Source organism: Oncorhynchus nerka, linkage group LG5 (assembly GCF_034236695.1).
Source record: "Oncorhynchus nerka isolate Pitt River linkage group LG5, Oner_Uvic_2.0, whole genome shotgun sequence".
Lineage (NCBI taxonomy): Eukaryota > Metazoa > Chordata > Actinopteri > Salmoniformes > Salmonidae > Oncorhynchus > Oncorhynchus nerka.
The window spans coordinates 60,712,139-60,733,142 of NC_088400.1; the positions used below are offsets into that span (position 1 = coordinate 60,712,139).

At 43.1% G+C, this 21,004-nt stretch overlaps 1 protein-coding gene across 2 annotated transcripts; it reads right to left on the reverse strand.

Moving 5' to 3' along the window:
* Positions 1-9,578, reverse strand: LOC115129757 (mucin-2-like). Of its 2 annotated transcripts, none has more exons than XM_029660452.2 (8): positions 9,452-9,578; positions 6,924-7,080; positions 6,462-6,666; positions 6,149-6,374; positions 5,707-5,816; positions 5,304-5,495; positions 4,733-4,844; positions 1-3,048 (listed from the first exon to the last, which is right to left on the reverse strand). In XM_029660452.2, the coding sequence occupies exons 2-8, from the start codon at positions 7,013-7,015 to the stop codon at positions 1,589-1,591; spliced, it is 2,397 nt and encodes a 798-aa protein (XP_029516312.2). In that variant the 5' UTR covers positions 7,016-7,080; positions 9,452-9,578; the 3' UTR covers positions 1-1,588. The 2 variants fall into 2 exon arrangements, with proteins under 2 accessions (XP_029516312.2, XP_029516311.2); XM_029660451.2 differs by lacking the exon at positions 9,452-9,578 and adding an exon at positions 8,726-8,976.
* Between the last annotated feature and the right edge of the window lie 11,426 nt (positions 9,579-21,004).

Here is a 21,004-nt window from a genome sequence, read left to right on the forward strand (position 1 = left end):
TTTGACGCATTATATTCTCAGTTTATTCTGTAGTGTTGCACTCTGACCAACATAGAATGCATAACAAGGACATTATTTTCACATCATGTGCATCATCTTCCATCAATGTTCTACACATAGCTCCCTGTAGAATATCCTTGTCAAATACCAACCATAACTCAATAATGGACAATAAAACAAGGCTTGAACTGAAACACACGAATGCATTTAAAATAAAAAGTATAACCAGTAAAGAAAGAACATGTATAATTGATGCTCTTCTTAAATATCTGGATGTCAATGCTATTAATTTATCAAGTGTGGATCACAAAACAGCTCACTCAGAGGTTCTGTACATTACTTATTTGTGAAGTGTGCTCCTGCTCTCCAGTGGCAAAAAAAAGCAACACATTTTAGTTGATTATGGTTGATCATTTTTTATATTATATAGTCATGATATGTCTGCGAAAAAAATGGATTTATAAAAAAAATGATTCACTCAGAAAGGTGTGATACGTGGAAGGAAATGTAACATTTTAAGTCGTCTTATTTCAGAGCTCTGTCCTTGACATAAAAAATTAAATAATTATAAATAAAATGAGAGATTACATATGATTTAATCTCGGTTTTGGCACATTTCAACACAAATGAGCCAACAGGAAACTCCATGTACAAAAATGTAGATCCCATAAATACTGTACTACCAAGGTCAAATAAGAAATGCATCGTCACGTAAGTCAAACATCTTAATAACATAAGGCAGCACTGCCTCCAGTTAATACAGGTAGCATGAAACAAAAAAAAACATTCAGTGAACATAAAATTACCTGTACACTAACCAAACTCTTGGATGAAGTCTTGGATAAACGTTGTTTCTATAACGTGCTGACTCCCCGTGCAAAACAAGGGGCCTGGACTCCTCTAAGCGGGGTCCACTTGGAGGTCATGTGACTATGTGGTGGCCGGCTCTACTTCACTGCAGTCGCCTCACTCTAAACAGGAACTTCCATTCACAGATTTACTAAGAAGCCATTATGGCCCCTGTGGGACAAGAGACAGAAATATCACCAGTTTAGATGAAGTCCTTCCTCCACCAGGTCACACAGAGTGTGATCGTGTCCACAGAGGTATTCCACAGGGCCATATACCACAAAGATAACAGACAAACACCAAGGTGTCTCAGAAGAATACCAGCCTGGCAGGACTGTTTAGAAAGGCGTAGGTCGCCATTCAATGTAACAAATGACGTCTTTCCAGAGAGAAAAAAAATCCCCACTGTAAAATGTACACACACAAAGATATGCCCTTCCCTTCTTTCCTGTGTAAAGCAGTGGAGGCTGGTGATATGACCTATAGGAGGAGGAATTAAATCAAACACATGGAAACCATGTTTGACCCCATTCCATTCCACTCCCACCAGGCTCTACTTATGTAAAGAGTTCACCTGTGGAACATGTGAGGTTTACAGAGAGAGATCATGAAAGTTAAGAATGGCAACTTTATGTATAGAAGCAACCACATCGTAGTATGATAGGGGTAACCAATGGTTCAGTTGTTGGTCCAATCCAGTTTCTACAATGACAAATTTTGCCAGCATGTCATCACCGTGTCAACGCAGGTCAAAATCATCACTCACCACATTGGTTAGCGGTAAGGCAGAGGAGGGTGAGGAACCGGAATGGGAGGAACAGGGGGGAAGCAAGTCTGGTGCTGGCCTTCGGGAGGACTGAGACTTACGGACGGCTAGAGCCACAGCCTGGGCAAAGCAGGAGGGGATGCCGGTTTTCCTGGCCAGGGCTTTGGCTGCAGGCACGTATGGTTTGGGTGAAGGGGCGTTAGTCTGATTGTCTCCCTCTGCTGGTTCACAGAAGGTACGACTCAGCGTAGGAAGAGAAGAGGGAGGATAAGAGGGCGGGCGGTGATTTCTTCCCCCAGGAGGCCTCAATCGTAACTGGGTTGGCTCAGTCTCTTCCACCTCCTTATCATAGCACACAGGGGGAGGGGGTGGAGGGAAACAGAAACGGTCCTCTTCGGCCTCCATCACCAGACTGAGCTTCCGGAACGATCCTCTGCTCTCTAGTAGTTCAGGAGTTGAGGTCACCTCATCTCCAGGTATTCCATTGGTGTGGGCCAACAGGTCAGCTGCGTATGGGTTGGGTATCTCTGAGAGTGAATCGGACTCCTCTGGGACTTCTACCTCTAGACTTTTCTGTAGTTCTGAATCTAGACTGTCTGTGGGTGATTCGGACTCCTCCTGGGCCTCAACCTCTGAACTCTCCTGCTTGACTACCACTGGTGAATTTGGTGCGGTCTGGTAAAGCTCGCAAGGACTAGACATGGTTGGAGGACTGATGACCCAGTCAGTAGAACCTTCTGGAAACCCTGGAGGAGAAGGTTTAGAATCCATATCAGGCTCTGGGGTGGATCCCTCAACCACTGACCTCTCCAGCAATACAGGTGTCTTCTTCATTGTCCGGTGGTGCTCCAACCCAGGCTCAGCAACACCATTAGAGGGTTCATCAATGGTTTGTGCTGGGTCTAAGGCCTGGGTCTTCGCCAGGGTCAGGTCCGCCTCCAAGCCCCTCTGCCCTACCAGTGACTGCCCTCGGGGCACCACGGTGAAGGTGGTCAACCCCTCCCTCAGACCGGGACTCCTCCAAGCCTCACCAGGGGCCTTGGTCTTGAGTTGGAGTAAAGAGAGGGGACTGAATCCCTTACTTCCACCCAACTGTGTCAAGGACACAGGGGAGCCTCCATTGGTGGAGTTGACGGGTCTTAGGGTTGGGAACGAAGGATGCTTGAGGTTGGCCCTGGTTTGACAAAGCAGGAAAGGGGTTAGTGTCTCCCCTAGGGTGGGAGGGGAGGGAGGGCAGAGAGGAGAGGGATGGTAGGGATCGGAAGGTGGAAAGGTGCTAGAGGGACAAGAGGTAGTGGATGGGGTAGAAGGGGGAGTGGGGGGCACTTGGGGCTGACTCAAAGGGCTGGAGATGTTTGGGGATGAGGATGTGGAGTCCAGGTCCTCCTCACACTCTCCCATCTCCTCCAGTGTGTAAAGTGATACTCCCTTCCCTGTAAAGACAGAGAAACTGTTAGAATGTTCAGTTAATCTAGAATAGAGAATGGCTGGTTGTTTGACTAACTGAGTATTGCAATATAGGAAATAAGGGTGCAAAGATGATCGTAGATTAGATTGTGATTGAAATGAGTACTAAGGTGGTTGTAACTCATTTCAGACAATACAGACAGCCCAGTTTCTGACAAAAACAAGTTAATCAAAGCACTTTATTAAAATCCAAATGAATACATTTGCACAAGGAATAGCAACCTATGTCTGACTTAGAAAACATGATCTCCTCAACAGATGTAGTTTAAACTATAAACTGATTGAAAAGAAAGAGGTGAATGGTAGAAAACATGTCAATTGAGGAACAGAAAAACAACAAAGACAGAAAAGACACGTTGGAGAAAATAAAACCTAATCCCCGTCATGGTTTCATTCAAAAGTGAACAAGTGAAGTAATGTACGTCATTTACACGGTGGTGTGTATTGTATGTAGCGTCTCTTTAGAAGGCACAGTTATGATGTGGCAGGAAAAACAAAGCTGTGCTACTGTGCTGAGGAGCCTACCATCTAAAACGCAGAGAAAGGAAACAAAAAAGGTTACAAAGGCGGTAAAAGCACAACACACTAACAAAATCAACAAATTAAAACAGAAATAAAATAAGAGCTTATAAAGACTACCGAGTGACAAGCATGACAGTTCAAAAAGACAACAACACGGTGGAGAGGAGGAAGAATCGTTCGCCACGGGGACAAGAGGAGAGTGGAGCAGAAGGAGCAGGAGGAGCAGCACAGAGGAAGAGGAAAGGAGGACGCAGCTCTCACTCGCCGTCTGCAGGGGAGAAAGAAGGGGACACTGCTTAGAACAGTGGTCTACAATCCCGCTCAGGTGCCAGGATTGAGAAGTACCGCCTACAGGGAGCCCTAATCGGTGATTAACAGCCTAAAAGACGGACACCACTGCCAAGGAGAACCAACAGCCAAGCAGGACAATCAAGTCAGACAGGGGAATGAGTCAACAGAAAGAGCCCACTAAAATATTGACCACTAGAGGACAGGTGAGACACCATATGCAGCACATGATTCTACATGAGCCTCCCCTCTAACTCAGGGATGGGCAACTGGCAGCCCATGAGCCTCCCCTCTAACTCAGGGATGGGCAACTGGCAGCCCATGAGCCTCCCCCCTTTTGTAGGGCCACGGAGCTATTTAAAAAAAAAAGGAACTCAGTCGGGGTCTCAACTTACTGTTGAGAGTTAGAATAATAATAAAATACACAAGGTGCGTTTGTGCATCAGCAGTCACTCAATTAGCACACATTAGCATTTCATTTTTTAATTGGTAAATTAGTCTAGCAGCTAGGCATATAAACTTGTAGTAAGCATGGTGAAATTACTGACTGGGGTGGGTACCACTGATCAGCAGTTATCATATTTAAAAATAAGAAATTGTCACCACCCTATGGCAAAAATCATAGAATTGCAGGAAATGAACCTCAAAACGTAAATTGTTGAACTTTGCGGTCATGAGTCGGGCCGCTAAAATGTTTCGCTCGCAGGGGGGGTGGTATGAGTTGGGTATGCAGACCCGCCCCCACCCCATCAAAGTTGCCAATCCCTGATCTTAACTCAATATTACAACACTGAGAGTCCATTCAGATTACAAGTCAACTAGTGATTCAATATGACTGACCTTTGATCTCAGTGTCCTGGGGTGCTCCTTTGTGGGTGTTAACCCAGGAGGATGGTGGTGGGGAGGCACAGGGGGGTGGCGGGGGGGCTCTCCTCTTCTTCCTAGAGGTCAACTGGAAAACACCAGAAACAAATAGCGATTTAACCCAGGATCCTCTAAATCTACCTTACATTCTCACTGTGGTCAGGGAACAATGACTTGGAACCACTAGTTAAAGTCTAAAGTCTACGGCTGAGTCTCAATAGAATTAACATGCTTCCTTTTCTTGTGTCCTTTTCTCTATAACCACCAAACTCGCAAGGCATAATCAGGCAATCAGATCAGGTGAAGTCAATATGGTGGAAGCCTCCCCTGTCTTTTCACATACAGAGCCCCACAGTGGTGTAATAATAACCATTAAAAAAAAACTACCGGTCAAACAAGGAAATGGTTCCAATTGTTCTTCCAATAGGGGATTTTTGAAACACTTAAGTGTTTCATGCAGGCTTAACAAAGCAAACAAGCAAAGGAAACCATGAAAGAGTATCGAGAGACACCCCTAAATCCGACTCCCTAACCACCAGTCACTCACCGGCTGGACGTTGAGGTTAGCAGGGACACTTTGGGAGCCTGCCATGGGGGGCATGGGTGCCCGTCTTTTCTTGACCATGGTGTTGTCCATGGGCAGGGTGTTGGAGGAGTGTATACCCAGGGAGTTCATGCTGATGCTGGCCACCCGCAGGTTTTTCAGACCACGCGAGGCCGGGGCACTCACTGAGAGACCCTTCAGAAGACGACCACAGCAACAAACAAACAAAAAACATATCACAAAGCTTTATCGGTGTACACTGAAATCATACCACGCACTCAAATCTAGCACGGCTGAGGAAAAAAACAACTGCATTCACAGATCTAGTCAAAGTCTAAAATCGACTTCTTACACAATGCTTACGTACGATGGTAAAGCTAAGCTGTGGAAGAGTAAAACAAATTACCTTTTCTGGTTTCTTCTTAATTCTCCTGAATAAGCCGAACAATCCCCTGTTCTCTTTCTCCTTCTGTTTCTGCTCTTTACTTGGTAGGGGGGGTGTTTCTACAGGTGCTTCTAGGAGAAAGAAATAGCAACGACAGATGGTTGAGAACTGGTATTCTAATGAAATGTGCTCATTGCCGAAATCTTGGGGCATTTTCAGAGATTTTCGTTAAGTTTTGTACCCTCGGCGGGAGGTAGTGTGATAACCACTTCAGGACTGACAGCTGTTCAAGACATCCATGTTAGCATTTTCATATTTACAGTATATAGCCACTATGCACTCAGTGGGTAAATAGCATTCTGTAGACAGTCTCGAAAACACAGTTTGGGTATGAAACAAGTACGTCATCACTACCAGTGGCACCAAAACTCAAAAAGCAGAGTAACATAAAATCATCTCTCACCTGCCATGTCCTTGGCGTATAGTTCCCTTAGTCCATAGTCATCGAGGGACCTGCTGAGGTTTAAAGGTCCTTCAGAGTCGTTGGCGCTCAGCAAAATGGTGGACTCCAGGTCAAACTCACACTTCTCACACACCGCAGGCAGGAGCTGCTCCAGAGGGACTCTAGGGTTCACCCTCACAACGGCCTTATGGTTCTTCTTGTAGTTGATCAGCAGACGTACGGTGACCTACAGGAAACAGTATCCCTTCAGTTCATGAACTGACCTAGGTTGGAGATTGGCTAGTGTGTACAGATGCATTTTGTCAGTATTTACCTCTGGCACGTACGGCCTCTTTATCATCTTCTCCTCTCCCCCTTTAGGTTTCAGTAGGATCCTGTGAGGCTCCATGGCTCCAATCAGAGTGCTGGGTTTGAAGGAGATGTCGTTTCTATTGGCCGACTGGATTTCCATGGTGAAGTCAGATGGATTCAGGTGGTACTGGGCACAGAGTGTGACCAGTAAGTCCATCACAGGTTTACTGTAGAGATACAAACACAGTGCAGGTGTACTACATGTGTCCATGGTATAGAGCTATATTCATGGTTAAAATGTATTTTAATGATGTTCAAATAAAAAGAGGAATCAATTTACATTTAAGTCATTTAGAAAAACGCTCTTATCCAGAGAGACTTACATTAGTGAGTGCATCCATTTTCATACTCAGTCAATCCATTCCAAATACACAGCATGACTTCGTATGGCTCCAATGAAACATTCTGTCTGTATGCCTCTTACCTCCCATGTACCGTGGCCATTTTCTCCAGGCCTCCTGGTAGAACCACTGCTAGAGCATGCTCCCTCTCCAAAGGGTTCTCCTCCTCCTCCATGGATCTTCCCCAGGGGTCTAGACGCGACCAAAGTCTGAGACTTGACTGAATCTCAGGTGAATCACCTAACAGAGAGGGACAATGTCAACATAAGGAGAAGTTGACATCCTGTGAGAAGCTGATGTCACAGTCAACTAAGTGTTACGGTGGTACAGGACTTACACTGCATGACCAAAAGTATGTGGACACCTGCTCGTCCAACATCTCATTCCAAAGTCGTGGGCAATAATATGGAGTTGGTCCCCCATTTGCTGCTATAACAGCCTCCACTCTTCTGGGAAGGCGTTCCACTACATGTTGGAACATTGCTGCGAGGACTGGTTTCTATTCAGCCACAAAAACATTAGTGAGGTCGGGCACTGACGTTGGGCGATTAGGCCTGGCTGGCAGTCGGTGTTTCAATTCATCCCAAAGGTGTTCGATGGAGTTGAGGCCAGGGCTCTGTACAGGCCAGTCAAGTTCTTCCACACCGATCTCAACAAATCATTTCTGTATGGACCTTGTTTTGTGCATGGGGGCATGGTCATGCTGAAACAGGAAAGGGCCTTCCTCAGACTGTTGCCACAAAGTTGGAAGCACATCATCTTCTCGAATGTAATTGTATGCTGTAGCGTTAAGATTTCCCTTCACTGGAACTAAGGGGCCCGATGAAGGGGCCTAGCCCATGAAAAACATCCCCAGACCATTATTTCTCCTCCACCAAACATTACAGTTGTAACTATGCATTGGGGAAGGTAGCCTCCTCCTGGCATCCGCCAAACCCAGATTCCTCGGGTTGCAACAGAGGACAGCCGATCTTTACACGCCATGTGCTTCAGCACTTAGCAATCCTGTTTTGTAAGCTTGTGTGGCCTACTACTTTGCGGCAGAGCCGCTGTTGCTCCTAGACATTTCCACTTCACAATAACAGCACTTAAATGTTGACCAGGGCAGCTCTAGAAGGGCAGAAATTTGACAAACTGACTTGTTGCAAAGGTGGCATCCCTTGAAGGTGCCACATTGAAAGTCACTGAGCTCTTCAGTAAGGCCATTCTACTGCCAATGTTTATCTATGGAGATTACATGGCTGCACACTCAATTTTAGACTCCTGTCAAAAACAGGTGTGCCTGAAAAAGCCAAATCCACTCATTTGAAGGGGGTGTCCACATACTTATGCATATATAGTTTATCACAGACTAAGTCTTGCCTGGCCCCGACCTCTGAGGACCTGTGTGAAATGTCTTGTTCCTGCTCTAAAAGTACTTTGGAGATGGCATTTAAATGCCTGAGAGAGGAGCCCCTCTGGGCCTAACTGATTAACCCTTCCCATCCCATCCCTTCATGGTCTCTGAAAAAAATAAACATTCATCCACTTGTAAAGCTGGGGCTACTCACACATCCAAGTGCTTGACATGAAATACTTATGTACAGGAATTATACAATGTTTCTGTATATGTGAAATCTAAAACCACAGTCGTCCTCCTTTTCGCAGACAAAAACATGGACATATCCTATAAGATTTACTCAGCAAGAGTAAATACATTTCAATTGTTGTCATTTTAAAATTGTCACCAGACTTGACCACCTGACAATTACTGGATTTTGACTTTGTGCGTATTTGGCACACTAGTTCGAAATGTCATGTTTTAATGTCACTTCCAATTGCTTTTATACTACTACTACTTGTCGTTTAAACGTGATACAAACTACAACAACAGAAGTCTACTTACGAGACAACATCGGAACGGCTTTTCTGGACACGGTCGTCAAATAAGAAAGACCTAATATTCACGCACACAAACGTATTGTTCAGCGTTTTGGGGAACGCGTAGTTGACAAAACTGAGCACCAGCATGCAAAGTGTCAAACCCCTAGTTTATGTCAGAAGCGAGTTCAACAATGCATGCCTTCCTCTGCAGCTGTGAGTAAATGTTCGTCACCACGTTCCTATACTGTAATACGTGAGTGCTGCTCTCCGGAATGCGTTGCTAGGAGGCTTTATAGTTCTAGGACTCCCAACACTTTGGGTATGCCTGCCCTCCACTCAATGTGGAAGAATATGCTGGGGGCTCCTGTGAACATCTAAATTACATAACTAAAATACGTTTTACTATATAGCCGTTCTGTCCTGTACTCTTAAACCAATGCATAACTGAATGATAGTGGTAATCAGGGAATGTAATTGAATATGTTAAACACTTAAATTCACACATTTTTTTCTCTCTTTAGAATAGAGCAAATATACTCAGAATAGACCAAGCACATAATTAAATGCAGCCCTGCCTGGGCCATGTTGGTCAACTGGCTAATGCAAACCAGAATAGGCTTTACTCCTCCAAGAGCAAGACGGATTAGTGTTCCCCAAGCCCTGTCCCAACATATTGTCCAGCAGTTACACAACAATCGAATCCACAAATCAGTAGACATTGTCTACTTCAACTAGACAATGGCCTTACCTCTCTCTGTCCAGAAATGAGATATCTTCCATCAACATGACTGTCATTTCACCACCATCAGAGGGAGAGAATTAGAGAGAGGGAGAGATCCCTTGCTCTGTAATCCTTGTTTAGCAGACAGCCTACTGCACCTTCTGGCCCTGCCCAGCCCTCTGACATCACAGACTCTGCCCTGTCTACACATAGACCCTACTGTACTATACAGCCTAGTGAACCCTAGGGCTCCTATGGCATTATTTCAACTGGGTGAACCCTCGGTAGTCCCTTTAACTTGTAAACACATTTCTAGTCTTAGTTACTGTACCCTTCTCATCCTGCTTGGACTAGAGACTATACAGTATGGCTTATAGGTTTGTGTGCTGCCATCTTTGCATCGTCAGTCATGTTGTCCTGTGTGGTGATACTATACTGAAGGTAACCCATTCTGATTTCTGTGTCTACAATGCATTCACATAAATGGGGAGGATTGATCTGGGGTGTATTCATTTTTTATTTTTATTGTTTTTCATTAGTCAGATTCCATTGCAAAATGTGTTGTCTGTTGCAACAAAAACCCTTTCCTCCAAATGAAAACAAGAGTTTGTATTGTACAAATTCATGTACAGTACCAGTCAAAAGTTTGGACACACCTACTCATTCAAGGATTTGTCTTTATTTTTACTATGTTCTACATAGTAGAATAATAGTGAAGACATCAAAACTATGAAATAACACATATGGAATCATGTAGTAACCAAAGAAGTGTTAAACAAATCTAAATATATTGTGTATTTGCCCTTTGCCTTGATGACAGCTTTGTACACTCTTAGCATTCCCTCAACCAGCTTCACCTGGAATGCTTTTCAAACAGTCTTGAAGAAGTTCCCACATATGCTGAGCACTTGTTGGCTGCTTTTCCTTCACTCTGCGGTCCAACTAATTGGATTGAGATCGGGTGATTCTGGAGGGAAGTTCCTCTGATGCAGCACTCCATCACTCTCCTTGGTCAAATGGCCCTTACACAGCCAGGAGGTGTGTTGGGTCATTGTCCTGTTGAAAAACAACTGATAGTCCCACTAAGCCTCAAACCAGATGGGATGGTGTATCGCTACAGAATGCTGTGGTAGCCATGCTGGATAAGATATCTAAACAAATCACATACAGTGTCACCAGCAAAGCACCCCCACACCATCACACCTAAAGCAAACAGTAAACAGTTTATTTTGCAAAGCATTATGCAACAGACAAAAGGTTTTGCAACGGATTGCAACTAATGAATACACACACCCTTGCCTGTGATTTATTTGAAACAAAGTAGCACCATTGAGGGAGTAGAAATCTACTGTTTGGAGGCTCCGCTTGGTTCAACACTATCACACAAGGTCAGACTGGACTATAGCAGGCGATGGACATTGTCCCTATACTCAAGTTTAATTTACACAGTAGCAGTCACTTACCAAGTAGGAGTTTAATCAAATTAAGCCCAGGAACACATGTCCACATTGACTGTAATCGTGTAATCTTATTTGGTGGTTAAACAGTGGAGATTCCCTGCACCAGTTAGTTAGTAAATATATACTTATATAAATGTGTTGCATTGGCCACATTTCATTGCTACAAATCACATGTCACTTATCTGGTGTGCACTAATGTTTATGTACTGAAATCTGTGAGATGGACACACACTATCATTTTTAAATGGCTGTCTTAGAATAATGAACATTTCCTACCATGCTGTGTTGTCATGTGTTGCTCCCTTGCTATGTTGTTGTTTTAGGTCTCTCTTTATGTAGTGTTGTGTGTTTTGTTCTATATTTATATTTAATGTCTTTAATCCCAGCCCTCGTTCCCTGCAGGAGGTCTTTTGCCTTTTGATAGGCCATCATTGTAAATAATACTTTGTTCTTAACTGACTTGCCTAGTTAAATAAAGGTTAAATAAAATCCCTCTACTATTACAGCCTAGACACACAGATCTAAACGTATCCATCTTTAAACAGTGGCGGCCAAGTTGATGAACATTTCTGAAAAGCGCTGCACCCTGACCCCATAGTGAATAGTCGTATCTATAGGTGAGGAAATAGAGTCCGTAATTATAAAGCCCTTAATATGAACTCATTTTCCTCCTCTGTTTTCCTTTGTTATCTCAATGCACTATTTACTCGAGCCAGTTTATTGAATAGGTCAGCGGTTACTCGGGAAGTTTTGACTCTGGCTTGTGTGTGTTCCCCCTAGACTCCTACAGGTTTCCTGTCCTGCACAATTACATGTCCACCAGTAAGATGGAGGTTAGTAAGAAAACAATACCATCTGACTAAATGAACAGTTTGAAATAAATCAACATTTGACCGAAGCAAGCACAATTCCTTTAAAGTGTATAGAGGCCATTTATTCGGAATTTTCCCCATCCAGTTTTTACTATTTTTTCAGTCTTGGAATAATCAGGAAGTGCAGTAGATATACAGTGTATTGAGTGGCTAACTAACTCCCAACACCCACTGAGTACTATGGCATGATATAACCCTAAATACCACAGAGCTGTAAGGGTCAAGCTGTTGCAAGGCACTCACATTCACCACTAGCCCTCTAATGAAAACGTTAGCAGAGTCACAGCCAAATGTCAAGAGGGGACAGGAGCCATGAGCTCCACCTCAGTCACATAGCTGACATTGTTTCAGGAGCACAGTGAGGTCAGTCACATGCTCTGCCAGCCTGATAAACAACTAAAGATTTTGTCACAATATGGACTTCCCAGCCACCTTCAATTGTCTCCTTCTACTCGAGGAGAATGCAATGTGTCTGGAATGTCACATTGTGACAATTTTTTTAAATATATTTTTTGCATATGCCTGTGGTCACTTTGAATGTCAGGTCGAGGGTTAGATCAGCGCTTGATCAATAGTTTGATTAGATGCCTGAAGGCTTATGAAGAGGGTGTTTGGAGAAACCCGAGTTTGTTCTTCTTGAAAAGTCATGCTAAGCTGAAGTCTTGGGTGTGTCTGTCGATGGAGTGATCGTTGATTGGGAGATTATGTATGAGTGTGTGTGTGTGTATGTGTGTTTGCGTGATGCGAGTGTACAGTGCATTCGGTAAGTATTCAGACCACTTTACTGTTCCACATTTTGTTACATTACAGCCTTATTCTAAAATGGATTACATGTTTTTTTCCCTCATCAATCTACACACAACACCCAATAATGACAAAGCAAAAGAAGGTTTTTAGAAATGTTTGCAAATATATTTTAACATTTAAAAAAAGCGGAAGTATAACATTTACATAAATAAGCACCTTTGGCAGCGATTACAGCCTCGAGTCTTCTTGGGTATGATGCTACAAGCTTGGCACACCTGTATTTGGGGAGGTTCTCCCATTCTTCTCTGCAGATCCTCTCAAGCTCTGTCAGGTTGGATGGGGAACACAGCTATTTTCAGGTCTCTCCAGAGATGTTCGATCGGGTTCAAGTCCAGGCTCTGGCTGGGCCACTCAAGGACTTTCAGAGACTTGTCCCGAAGCCACTCCTGCATGTACTTGGCTGTGTGCTTAGGGTTGTTGTCCTGTTGGACGGTGAACCATTGACCCAGTCTGAGGCCCTGAGTGCTCTGGAGCAAGTTTTCAGCAAGGATTTGCAAGGATCTCTCTGTACTTTGCTGGGTTCATCTTTCCCTCGATCCTGACTAGTCTCCCAGTCCCTGCCGCTGAAAAACATCCCCACAGCATGATGCTGCCACCACCATACTTCACCATAGGGATGGTGCCAGGTTTCCCCCAGACGTGACGCTTGTCATTCAGGCCAAAGAATTCAATCTTGGTTTCATCAGACCAGATAATCTTGTTTCTCATGGTCTGAGAGTCTTTAGGTACCTTTTGGCAAATTCCAAGTGGGCTGTCATGTGCCTTTTACTGAGGACTGGCTTCCGTCTGGCCACTCTACCATAAAGCCCTTGTTGGTGGAGTGCTGCAGAGATGGTTGTCCTTCTGGAAGGTTCTTCCAACTCCACAGAGGAACTCTGGAGCTGTCAGAGTGACCATAGGTTTCATGGTCACCTCCCTGACCAAGGCCCTTCTTCCTCAATTGCTCAGTTTGGCCGGGCGACCAGCTCTACGAAGAGTGGTTCCAAACTTCTGGATGCCGATTAAGACAGCCCTCCGCACCTCTCTGATTCAGAGGGGTTGGGTTAAATGCGGAAGACACATTTCAGTTGAATGCATTCAGTTGTACAACTGACTAGGTATCTCCCTTTCCCTTATGTAAATAAGTTATTTCTGTTTTTTATTTTAAATACATTTGATAACATTTCAAAAAACCTTGTCATTATGGGGTATTGTGTGTAGACTCATGAGGTAAACATTTGATTTAATCAATTTTAGAGTAAGGCTGTAACATAATCAAACGTGGAAAAAGTCGAAGGTTCTGAATACTCTCCGAATGCACTGTATGCCTGTGTGTGTTTTTGTGTCTGTGTGTGCGGCGTGTATGTGACAGAAACTCACACGTATTACTTTCATCACTGAGACGGTATTGAGAAGAAAACAGTGTAACCATGATGACAGGCAGCTTCGGGAACTTCCCTTGCTTAGGAGCCAGGTGAATGTCAAACAGTCAGACACTCCACATGGGCGCCAAGGTTAACCAGCACTACATCTTTTTTATTCACTATGACAGCATTGAAAAAAATGGGAATGTCATGTTCTGTGTTAAATTCAGGTATATTTTGAGGGGTTAGATGTGTATTTGAAGGAGATGGATAATTAGGAGATTGGTGGCACACTGCTTTCTTGGCTTGTTGTAAAAATGCACTTTCACCAGCAGAGGACCTGCAAGAATCACAGGGTGGCTCTCCTTCAGGAGGCACACACACCCACTGCTTGCCGGTTCTCCCTGAGTGCCACTTCAGAGAGAACACATGTTGCTCTTAAGTTGGAAGTGCAGTTCTTTAGAATGTATGGCTTGTGCTTAGAAGACAGATCAGTAGCCTTTTTCACCCACACTACACTACAGCCCATCTGACAGAGTGCCTGCGTCCCAATAGTCTACAGTGGCACCCTGACCTTGTGTCCTATCCTTCGTCTTCTGCATTCATCTGAATGAAACGGCTGGATAGGTGGGAAAAAAAATCATCTAATAGGATTTCTTCCATTATATTTGGTGTTTTCAGATTGGTGCATCTGTGGAGGATCAAGATCACCAGTGAGCTGGAGTTTCTTTTCAGGCCGAGGCTACGAATACAGAGTTTTCGCTCCCGTCCCTCCCCTTCTGGAAACTTCTTTCCCAAATCTAAGAATCCAAATCCCATACTGAGTGTTATTCACACACATTCATGTTTCTCTCTTTATTCACCCTCTTCTGAAGCCTCAACCAATTAAGATGTGTCACTATGTCACTTCCTCATATTTCTGAACACACGTTCCAAAATGATACAGTGTTATACAGTGAGCTCCAAAAGTATTGGGACAGTGACACATTTTTTAGTAGTTTTGTATTTGTAAATAATACAATGAGGGCAGACTGATAGCTTTAATTTGAGGGTGTTTTCATCCATATCAGGTGAACCGTTTAGAAATTACAGCACTTTTTGTACATAGTCCCCCTATTTTAGGGGACCAAAAATATAGGGCCAAATTCACTTATGTGTATTAAAGTAGTCAAAAAGTGTAGTATTTGGTCCCATATTCCTAGCACACAATGACTACATCAAGCTTGTGACTCTACAAACCTGTTGGATGCATTGAATGAGTGAAAAAGTTACACACAAATATCATATTTTAAAGACATGCAAAACCTCTCACTATTACAATAACTGAAGGTTTTTGGGCGGGATATATTTGTGCATCTGTAACTTTCTCACTCATCATTATGCACAATTTATTCAGGACTATCCTCAATCATGGTAACATTCAAATGAATGTAGATGTGTTTAGAAACATATTCCATTTGTATTTACAATAAAGTGACTCCAAAATGGCACAATACATTATTTATTTCTGTTGGGCACAAAATCATCTGAAACACATCCAAGACAAAGAGCAAATGATTCCAACAGGTTTGTAGAGTCACAAGCTCGATGTAATCATTGCATGCTAGGAATATGGGACCAAATACTACTACACTTGACTACTTTAATACACATAGAAGTGAATTAGTCCCAATACTTTTGGTCGCCTAAAATGGAGGGACTGTGTACAAAAAGTGCTGTAATTTCTAACCGTTCACCTGATATAGATGAAAATACCCTCAAATTAAAGCTGATTCTCTCCACTTAAACCTCAGTCATTGTTATCGTTTTAAATCCAAAGTGCTGGAGTACAGAGCCAAAACAACAACAAAAAGCGTCACTGTCCCAATACTCTTGCAGCTCACTGTATAAGAAGTCTAATTTACAACCGTCTATCTGTTGTAACGGATATTGCCGTAGCACAAGCAAGACGTCGTCTACACATTGCATTGGGGCAAAAACAATTCGCGTTTTGTGTGATGTAATATTTGTAGTTTGCTGCCATATAGTTAGCAGTCTGCCTCAAGTTTAGCCAATGTTTGCCAATATGCCAAACAATGGTTTAAACATTACGTCGCTATTGACTGCCTGTCTGTGACTTACTTGTACGATATGCTGTGTAGTCTACATATAACTTGCCTATCGGCATGTAACTCCCCTCCTGAATAAAATACGGAATTGCTAAACAACCTGTTTGTGTTGTGCTTATTTTTGCAATAGCTTACTGTTACAACAGATCTACGTTTCTTCGAACCGTCTCATGAACAAGCGGAAGCAGAGTTATGGAGTGACTGAGCAGCAGCTGAGAGGTAGGCTAGTGGAACTTGCATCTAGGCATCTCCGTATTTTTTTGCAACATCAAGACAGAAAATCCGGACCGCCAATCCATTCTATTTAATACAGTCTATGTCAGACTTCCACAAAATTTATTTTACAAATTTGTATTATTGGATTTCAGAAAACATTCACACAAACAATACAAGACGATAACCAATGATAACCTGGATGGTTGATGCTATGTAATGGCCAATAAGAGGCTTTGAAGCCATCGGTCGCCATATTGGCACTCCCCAGAAGGAGCAGTCCTCCATAGGAATGAAAGGAATTCAACATCATGTCAATAAAGGGACAAAATTGCATGTATTTAAATATTTCTTTTTTTGTAGTGGGCAAAGTATCATTAGCACTCTCAAATGTGTTTTTTAAGGAATATGTTTTATATATATAAAAGAATGTTAAGTTCCCTTAATATAATTTAAATGTATGCATTAAGGTGTCTCTTATAGAACATACTTGTCAAAAACGAATGTAGACATTAATAAATGCATTTCTAAATCTTTTTTTACCATGGAGAGGAGTACCAAAATGGCTGTGTGGTGGCTTTAAAACAGCGCCCCCTATCAGACATCTAGAGATATCATTGGCAATTAGCCAGATCCATAATTATTGGCACCCTTGATAAAGATTAGCAAAATATACTAACATCCCTGTTTTCAATATTCTAGCACCCTCTCCTTGCGAGGATAATGACACTGAGCCTTTTTGTCAAATGTTTTATGAGAGAACACATTATTGGAGAACACATTGGGAGGGATCTTAGACCATTCCTCCATACATAATATTTCCACATACTTGATATCATTCCTCTGCTCTTATGGACTGACCTCTTCAACTCAATCCACAGTCTTCCAATGGGGTTCAAGATGTTGATTGGTCATGAACAGTGATTGTGCCCATAGAAATAGACGTGGCGTGTGCGCGCAGGGGGAGTGCGGGGTGTTCCCATTGGGGGCCCGAGTGAAAATGTTTGGGAACCCCTGACATAGACAATTAATGACAATACATTATTATTTAAGCTACCTTCCCATGCTTCTTTCTTATAATCTCCAAATTATGGCTTTACTTTTTTTTATACATGGGTGTCGCAATTCGATCATTTAATTTGTTGTAATACATATCAATGACAAGAACCCTATTGTTTAACTGATTTGCCTTCAATTGAGATATACATTTCTTGCAATGCATTTATCAAAATTGGCAGGTATTTGTGGTCTCTAAATGTGTGTTACTCAAACACACGAACGCATTGAGCAAACGTTGATCAAGATAATATTTCCAATCGATATTGTTCAAGTAGCTTGAGTCATTTGCGTCATGTCTCGACAATGGAAAAATAGATGTCACCACTGCTTCTTAGATGACTCTAGTGTCATGGACATAAGATATTCTCGTGGTCATAAATGAAACACTGCTACTTAGAGAATGTAGTGGCAAAATGCAAATGTTTATCCATATTTCAGCTAACAGCATCCATAGTGGATCCATTACAAGGAATAAGCAACCCGTAAGGGTAAGGGCACGCCCAGGCACTGTGAGAGATCCATTCACACCCATTCAGTTGGGTGGCTGACGTGCGCTTGGGAACCTTTGTCACTCACTCACGTCGCTGTGTTTTCAGGGATTGTGGTGATTGAGAGAGATAGCCACTCTTGTTATTTAATGTTCCTCGCCCTTTCCAACTATGATCTGAGTGCCTCGGTTTTTGGAGACTTATGTGCGTGTCAAATGGTGGTGGCAGGGCGGAGACGTTACACATGAGAAGCGGTAAATTCGAGGAAATACACGGATACGTCAATATGGCGACAGCTGCCGCCTCCCCTGCTCGTTTTGAATCCACGACAATTAAGGTATGGCTACTAGCCTCACCTTCTCTTTCAGATTATACCTGTAGCCTGTGCTTATTGTTCGTGATAAGGCTACGCAACGTATTTAAAAGCAAACCACTGCACTTGTTGAGACGGATTTATTAGCCATCAATCGATTCCTAACTTGTTTCACACCTTCATGTGTTTGGCTATGCGTCTCATGATGACAACATACCTGTGTCTCTGTTAGTAGCTTACCAATTTGTTTCTGTCTGCCGTTTGGTGTATGAGCCCCAAATTGGTGTTTTCTGTGTTGATTCGCGTTTCAGCACCATGGACAGCAGACGTGTTCAGAGAAAATTTGGCTACGCAGCAATACGTACTAATATGAACGGTTACTACTACTCATATGTCACATTTATTGATTTAACAACAGTATGTATTGCTTTAATGTATGTCTTGAGTACATACTTATGTGTTGATAACAGCCTACATAAAGTCTCGAGGGATTCGTGTGTCTGTGAACAGATCTGACAAATTCCAGCTGTGATATCGATCACCTGCTGAGTATGATATTCCCGAAGCTTCTTTATCCCTATCACAGACAGACATCATCATATTAAAACAACCTTTTTAAATGTGGAGGTCGACATTGTAAACATTCTTTGAATAAATGCCGTCCACCCAGGACTACCTTTTGATTTTAAATGTATTCGGAAATGTAATGTCCATTCAAACCCCTAATATACCGGACAGTATAGCTACCGATGCATGCTAGAACATGATATACCATTTAATTCATCTTTAGAGTATAGAAATAATCAGTGTCTGCGGTGTTGTTAGACTCCAGGCAAAACAAGCCTTCAGAGACTGGTTCAGTTGGGGGAGTCTGTACTAGCATAGGGTCTAGTAATCCTCTCATAGGGCTCTTAGGTGACGTGCTGTCAACTAACTCACACATCGGAGCAGTGGATCCCCAGGCTGTCTTTAGAACACAAGCAGATGTGTTTATGAAGCTCCCTATGGGAAAAGCTAGCTAGCACACAGTGACACAGATATTGTCTACAGTACAAAGAACCATCGGATATATGAGGTCACTGTAATTCCTCATTTATGGCCTATTCCATGCCATGAATTAGAACAAAGGTGATTTCGAGTCACACTTTATTTAGACAGTCCTGACAATCCATCTGTAGATGCTGAAACGATGGTCATACTATCAACAAACTCTCTGTTGATAAGCAACTGGTTGTTAAGGTTACGGTTAGGTTCAGAATAAGGGTTATAGGGTAAGGGCTAGTGCTAGGATAAGGGTAACGGTTAAGTTTAGGGTTAGGATAAGGGTTAGGGTTAGTAGATAGTTAATTGAATTGTTATTTATAGTCTGTAGAAACACCAATCAACTCTGAAAACACCTACTTTGATGTCAGTTGCTCAAATGGCAATCAGAACCCAAATGGTGTTAACCTGATGAATGCAAATGTGATCCCTCCTCGGCTGGCCTAGGAGCCCCATGGAAGTGTATGCTGGGTGCTGTGCCACTGTTTTGGATGTGCCATGTGTCAGTAGTAGCCTCATAAGTCAGACAGTATAGGGTTGCTAGGTGACACAACTGCAGCTCCTCCATTGTTTCAGAAATATGACATGGTAAAGACTGACAATGAAGGCTATGTCAGTAGTACCATTCTGTAACGAGGATCACAGTGCTAAAGATGTGATTAGAGAGGAGCCGTTGGGGGAACACAGTCTTATTCCCTGGCCCCTGCTCCCAGACAGGAAGGCCCCACTGATCTCACTGACCTCTGAATATGTGTTGTCTTAAAGGTACAGGCTTTGTTCTAAGGGCCCACTTGGGCTTTAGGGGAGTGCTTGTTTGTATTTCTCCCTGGGCCTCTGGAGGAAACAGGGTAGGCCTTTGGAGAGAGGGAAAAAAAGATAAATGTCGGAGAGGAAGGTGTGTGTGGGCGTTAATTGATGTTGATGGAGAATCAGGCCATGGCGAGAGAGAAAATGAGTGTTTATTTCCATCACAGATGTATCCACAATGCGTGTGATCTATCCACAGCAGTTGGCTGTGTTTAAATCAACCCCAGTGACAACCCTGGGGACATATTGAAAGTCACCTACATAGAATTACATTTTAATAAGCTTAAAAAATCTCTGTGGTCAGCTACATCTCATTTAACTTGGTGACCACTTCCCTTCTCATACAAATATAATTTTTTATTTGGCTGAAACAGGCCTCTGATGTCCAGTTTGGTTGGCCACGGCCAAGGCTGTCTGTGTCCCTCTGCATCAGTTCAGGTCCCTCTTCGGCTGTCACCAGCCTCAGCCCTCTCGCCTTGCCCTTGTCCCCGCCTATGACCCCCTGGGCATCTCGAAAGAAAGACTACCCAGAGTTCAATGCGGGCAGAGGAACTGTGCGAACCCTCTCTAATGTCTCCCTTCCTTTTCACTGTGTGTGTGTGTGTGTGTGTCTGGTTGACAGTCATCCAGGGTTTCACTCTCAACAGTAGATATATCTACATGCATGAGCTGCGTGCACATTACCCTGTAATGTTCTTACCACGTTGATGTCTTTAAGAGGAAATATACTAGGATTAAGGATGCTACACTAAGTCTCTTTGATCGTCCATCAGAGAGAGAAATAAACCAGGTCCCTGTGTATGATGACGTAATGGTATATCTGAACATGGTGCTACAGTACAGTAATTTACAACAGAAGTCATGGGAAATTAAGATTATATTGCCATTCATGTTTCAGTTGTACGTATTTGACATTCATCTTAGGGGGAGGGGAGAGTATTTGTCTAAACATACAGTAGAGTACTGGCTGTATCCCAGGCCACTTGTCATGCACAACATGTGCTGTAGGCTAAATGTTGTAGCTGGTCCTTCCTGATCTCCCTCCCTCCCTCTCTCCCCAGCCCCCTGC